This window comes from Artemia sp. Qi Xiang Cuo, chromosome 3, assembly GCF_049724085.1.
Source record: "Artemia sp. Qi Xiang Cuo chromosome 3, ASM4972408v1, whole genome shotgun sequence".
In the NCBI taxonomy this organism is placed as follows: Eukaryota; Metazoa; Arthropoda; class Branchiopoda; order Anostraca; family Artemiidae; genus Artemia; species Artemia sp. Qi Xiang Cuo.
In genome coordinates this window covers 47,058,150-47,064,714 of record NC_142796.1, presented here as the reverse complement: position 1 = coordinate 47,064,714, position 6,565 = coordinate 47,058,150, and the positions used below count along the sequence as shown (strand labels likewise).

At 42.2% G+C, this 6,565-nt stretch overlaps 1 protein-coding gene across 1 annotated transcript; it reads right to left on the bottom strand.

Moving 5' to 3' along the window:
• Positions 1-5,629: 5,629 nt before the first annotated feature.
• On the bottom strand, positions 5,630-6,565 carry LOC148954188 (uncharacterized). The gene has a single exon (XM_089086196.1). The coding sequence runs from the start codon at positions 6,563-6,565 to the stop codon at positions 5,630-5,632; it is 936 nt and encodes a 311-aa protein (XP_088942322.1).

Sequence of the window (6,565 nt, the reverse complement as noted above, 5' to 3'; positions counted from 1 at the left end):
TCTAGATGAAAGTCACACACCCCTTCAAGACAGAAATTACAACCTTTAATTTGTACAGCATATCCTCTATGCAATTTACACGGGTTGCATAATCTGCACTTTTCATCATGCTCATCAATCATTGTACAATTCTCACATGATGACCAGCTGCCCAGTGTATACATGCATAGTGGACATGTATGGAACATTTTTCATGTGTTGACACTCTCACTGCCAAAATGAAACTGAACTACTATCAACAAATTGAGTCGGATAGAGAGAGAGAGGAGTAAATCATCCCTGAACAGCACCTTCGTCATGAAAAAAGTCTTAAATTTCTAAGCTAGTGTTTAAAAGCATATCCACAATATCATTTTGTCCTGTTGTGATTAATATGTCAATAAATTGTGTAAATGCATTTGGACCACTACGTGGTCAAAATCTTCATGCAATAGTCTAATGACGGAGAATCATTTTTCATTTTATCGATAAGCATTTCCTGAGAAAATATCTTCCTTTGAATAGATAACTCTAGAAAATCATCATCTAGAATAAAACGTTTTTCATAAACACAAGATTCCCCATGATTCGCTCTTCTCGAATCTATCCATCTTTAGAGTCCGAACACTCACACAATCAAGTTTAGACTACCCAGGTTTCTTTTTTCTATTCTAAAAAATATATACACTAGCCTACTTTAGAAAGAAAAATATCTTCGACTTAGAAACAATTTTATTGACTATAATTACAAGAATAATAATCACTGATTCAATTTGTTTTCATCAATATATTTCACTAGTGCATTTAATGCAGCCTAAAGTCTATTTATATGCACAATGTTCAGTTTCGTAGCAAAGCATAATTGCTCGTCCAATTCAAATTTGCTCAATGATATCACGTATCTAGCATATATATCGTCCCATTCAAGGCTTAGTCTACATCCTCGTGTTATTTCCACAGCCACGTTTGGTACTCTTGCCTTTGTATCATTGCTGTTACCTGTTCCACCATCAAGCTCCAATAGTGTGAATTTACCACTCATTTTCTTTGCTAATATCGTCTCAAATAAACTATTCTCTCTGAATTCAATTCTTTTACTAATATGAACTGCAATGAAAATCACTCCTTATATTTAAATCCAATTACTAATCAAGTTATCGTATATGGAGTAGCCTCCATTCTCTCTAATTGTCTCCAAAAAATGGGCCTTGGCCCAGAAACCCGTCTCTTAAGACATATACCAATCCTAGTAATAACCTGTTGCTATGCATGTACTCATGCTCTTTAAAAAGGTGTACAGCTTCCATAGAAATGGAACATAGATGCGAGGGGCCACTCATTCTCTTTGAAAAGGTGTTAAGTTTTAAGCAAAGCCAGAAGGCCATATATACTTCTGCATGGCTTGTACATTTAAGCTAATTGTTGGGCAAAAATGTTCGGCCCAGATTTCATTGTCACAAATCGACGTATCCGAATTTTGTCTAAAAGTATGGCCTTGGTTGAGATCTACTTCCCCTGTGTATTTGCTCTGCAAGTTTCAAGCCAATCAGAGACGAAAAATTTTGAGCCCATTTTTCGCCGTCACGAATCAATACATCCTAAAATAGTTTCATTTTTTGAGTGGGAATGAGGTCAACTTGGCTCAGGAATTTATGAATATAATCTTAAAGCCGATAGGAAACACAAAAATTATGGTCCTTTTTTTTCGCGCCACGAAATATACATAGAGGCACACTGTATTTCAAAGCATCAGACACCGAAGTTCTGTTAAATCGAATCCCAAAACTAAAGAATGTTATGGATCTTTATTGCAAAATTAAATATAAAAAAGTTTTTTTTTAAACTGAAAGTAAAAAGTGATATTAAAACTTAAAACGAACAGAAATTATTCCGTATATGAAAGAGGCTGTCCCCTCTTCAACGCCTCGCTGTTTAAGCTAAAGTTTGACTCTTTGTCACAACTCTACAGTTTAAAACAATAAAACCTTAGCGTAAGGAGCAAGGTATTGAGAAGGGGACAGGCCCTTTCATTTACGGAATAATTTCTTAAATACATTCTAAGACCAAACTGGCTATACATGATATGATGATATGGCAACTTTTACCATAGCAACCAATAATTAGAACCCAAACCCTAAAATTGGTCTCAATCAGAAACCCTTATCACTGTCTATATTCACCAAGTGTACAGATTTTCAAACAGAGGTCTTTATTTTATTAAGTTCAGGAAAGGTCTCACCATTTCATACGAACAAAAATTCATTCAAAACGAAACTAGCTTATATCTCGGTCCTCCGCCAAAACAGGTAATTAGCCTTTTTCAAATCTCAGACAATTACGAACTACAATCTCAGAAAATAAATATCACGATGTGAAAACAAGAAAAGTAAAATGATAAACCATCACATCCCTTTCCCCTTAGGCACGGTTTCATGATTTCTTCCTTCTTGGCCTCATTTATGACGAGAAAAGAGGAAGGGCCACTTTGAGCACTATTTACAAAGCGAGGAGGGGCTGCCTATTCCTGATATCTTGACAGGGTATCAGCATTAGCGTTCCCAACCCCTGGACAGCTACTAATGGTGAAATCATATACTTGTCGGGCGAGAATCCACCGAGCTAATTTCTCGTTCTGATTCACATGAAGCCACCGAACGGATCATGATCAGTTTCGACGAAGAAATGCCGACCCGCCAGGAAGTAGTGGAACTTGGATATTACCCATTTTATTGCTAGCGCCTCCTTCTCGATCGTGGAGTATCGACTCTCAGCGGGTGTCAGTTACCTGCTGATAAAGCCAAGAGAATGTTCCTCCCCGTTAGTCCGCTGGGTCAAGACTGCCCCCAGTCCTTTACCGCTCGCGTCTGTTTGTAGTATGAACGGCTCCTTATAGTTTGGATTTCTCAAAACCGGAGCTTAACACAACGCCTCCTTCAGAGACTCAAATACCAGTTCTGCGCTGGGAGTCCACTCGACTACCTCAGGGGCCTTTTTGGTTGTCATCTGGCTTAGTGGTTCGGCCAAAGCTGTGAAATTCTGAATAAAGCGACCATAGTTGGGTACTATTCCCATAAATGCTCAAACATCCTTCTTCGAAAGGGGCCTTGGATAATTGACAATCCCCTGGACCTTGTTCGTCGATGGCTTAGCGACTCTCCCTCCTACTGTGTGTCCCAAAAACTCCGCTTCTGTATCCCCAAACCTGCACTTCCTTGGATTGACTGTCAGCCCTGCTGACTTCAATCTCTGTAGCACCATTTCGATATGTCGCAGGTGGTCCTGGAAAGTGTCACTGAAGATCACAATATCGTCGATGTAGCAGCGACAGAATTTTAAATCTCTGAAAACACGATCCACGAGCTTTGGGAATCTTCCACTTGCTCCTTGAATCCCGAATGGTATTACGAGAAACTCATATAGACCATTTGGCGTCACAAATGCTGTCTTGTGTATGCTATTACGGTGCATTTCTATCTGCCAATATCATCGAGTTAAATCTAGCTTGCTGATGAATTTAGCCATTCCAATTCCCTCAAGGATCTCATCCGTGTGTGGTAATGGGTAACAATTCTTCGTTGAAGTTTTATTCAGTTCCCAATAGTCGGCACAAAACCGCACCGTCCCATCTGTCTTTGGTACTAGTACTATCGGTGACGCATAATCACTCTCCGGCGGTCTAATGATTCCTTCTTGCAGCATCTTAGCCACTTCGGTTTCTACCAGGTGCCATTTCGCTGCTGGAACTCGATAAGGCTTTTTCTGCACCGGTGGGTTACTGCTTGTATCGATCTCATGCATAACAAGATCGGTTTTCCCATGTCTGTCCGAAAGGGTCGTTCTGTATCTTCTCAAGATTTTAGCTAAGTTCTTTCTCTAACCATGACTCAAAATTCCATTTATGGATGTCTGGAGGGCTTCTTCGAAGTCTCTGTCATTTCCTGTACCTTTGTAGTTCGTCATCTCTTACAGACTTGTGTCCGCGTAGTTGTCTGCTTGAATAAATAAGATTTCATTCGGATTTGCCCTGTGGTACTTTCTAAGAAGGTTTACGGGGAGAAGCCTTGACTTCTTTTTCCCCTCGGGAAATTCCACCAGGCAATCGACACTTCTAGATTACTTCAGGATCTTGTATGGGCCTTGCCACTGTACCTCAAGTTTGCTATTTCCACACGGTAAGAGGACCAGCACTTCCTCTCCCGCTTCAAACTCTTTGGGTTTCCGATAGTGATCATAGCAGGTCATCTGTCGTTCCTGACTGGTCAATACGTTTTGATGTGTGGTATCAGCCCATTTGCTAATTCGTTCCCACATATTGAACAGGTAACTTACTACTGATTCAGACCCCCCTTCCTTTTTCTCCCCCACTCCTCTCGTAACACATCTAGTGGTCCTCTGACGTGATGCCCATAGATCAGCTTGAATGGTGAGAAACCTGTCGAAGCCTGTTTAGTTTCCCTGTAGGCAAAAAAAGATATGGAAGATACTGATCCCACTTCTTCGGCTCGTCACTGACAAATTTTCATAGCATCTGCACTATGGTCCCATTTAACCTCTCAACCAATCCATCCGTCTCCGGATGGTAAACACTGGTACGAAGAGGTTGAATGCCAAGGGCTAAGTATAGTCTCTGCATCGCTTGGGAGATGAGGTTACTTCCATTGTCGGTTAGAATCTCTGAAGGTATCCCAACTAGGGAGAAAAATTTGATCAATTTGTCAGCTATCTTCTGTGAGTGAGTCGAGCGAAGCGGTATAGTCTCCAGATATCTGCTTTCATAGTTGCTTATCACTAGGACCCACTTGAAACCAGTTTTACTTCGCTCTAAAGGTCCGACCAGGTCCATTCCTATTTTATGGAAAGGAGTTTCATTGATCGGGAGGAGTTTTAATGGCACCTTATCTATCTGGCATTTTCTGGTTGTCATCTGGCAACCATGAGACTGTTGGCAATGTTTTGCTATGTCCAGATAAACATTCGGCCAAAATAATATTTCTAAAATACTGTTGGTAATTCGTTTCATGCCCATATGCCCTCCAATAGGTGAATTATGGGCTAGTTTTAGCACGTCTATTCTGTAGGCTAAAGGAACCACTAATTGCCACTTCTGCTCGTCCCGATCTCCATCTTTGACTACTCGGTAAAGGATTTCATCCCTCACGATGAAATCTTTTGCCCCTGTAGGTTCAGCCATAGCCCACACCCAAAACTCTTGCAAGGTTTCATCCAACCTCTTTACCTCAGAAAAACTTTTTTCTTATTGTCCAGACTCCATTGGAGTCTCCTCCTCGTCTGACTTGCTCGGAGAAACGGCCTACCCTCTTTTATAAATCTGTCCTCAACTTTTCTGTGCTTATTCTTCTCCAGAAAACATTGAGTCGTCGAAGTCAAACTGTGTTGCCTCCAAAATATCTGTTTGTAACTCAATCAGCTTGCTTGCTCTGGCTCTCGTTGTTAAAACACATCGACTTCCGAATCTACCAGCCTCGAGAGTTCTGGAAAATTTGTCCCTACCAGGAACTTCTTTGGGATCCAATCCGAGACTGCAATCTTCACTAGAAGTTCAACAGGCAAACTATCTGCTTGTTTCGTCCGTTCGTCCACTACTGCCATAGGGTATTCGTGTGTGTCGCCATGTACACATCTCAAGCTTCTAGACTCCTCCCAGCCTAGAGTTTTCTGGTACCAACTCTGAGTGCAGAAATGTTATGTCCGCTCCACTGTCCACCAGCATTTCAACATTCCTTCCGTCTACTTTGCCATGAAGCACTACCGCTGCCCCTGCCGACTCCCGGTGATCGGGCCTTTCCGGGCTATCAGCCAGGAAACCCTGCCATGTATTTTCTGGCTGCTGCTTTTTCCTCGGACAGTTCTTCGCAAAGTGTGATGTGTCATCACACACAAAGCAGGCTCTCCTGTTCCCTGCTCGGCGACTTTCGCACGTGCTTCCTTCCTTGAACACAGCTCTCGCTTGATGACTGCTCACCCCTCCTTTACGGTTGCCAGCAAAACTCCTCTGTTTCCTTCCCTCCTTGCCCGGACGCTGGTCTCTGTTATCGCTACCCGTCTTCAAATAATCTTTCGTTGTCTTACAAGCTAAGGCACTAGCTTCCGCAAAAGAAACAGCTTCCTTAAGAGTTCTAAACTGCCTCTTCCGAAGGGCTACCTGCAGGTGGTATGGTACTGCCTCCGTAAACTGTTCCACCTGTAAAAGCTCAAAAAAATTTTCTACATCCTTCATTGACACAACCACTCTGGCTGGCCGGGTGCTTGTTGCCGCCAGGTTCTCTGCCTGCGCTCTCAGCGATGTTAGACTGAGCCATCTATTGAAGTTGGTTCCAAGCTTCCTTCTGAATTCTCGGTTGGACTCCTTTTCTTTTTTTCTTCCACCTCGGAAGCGTATGCGATACGTTTCATTTGTGACATAATACTTCTCAAGTACTGGTGTCTTAACCGCATCATAATCAACAAAAGTATCCGCCGATAAACCTGACATCTTCTCGAGTGCGGGACCGGATAGAACTGAAGACAGCTGTGTAGCCCACTGTTGCCTAAGCCAGTCACTTGCCGTCGCGGAGCTCTCAAACAT

Coding starts and splice junctions, on each gene's coding strand:
- LOC148954188 (XM_089086196.1), bottom strand. CDS start 6,565: ATGTTTGAGAGCTCCGCGACGGCAAGTGACTGGCTTAGGCAACAGTGG.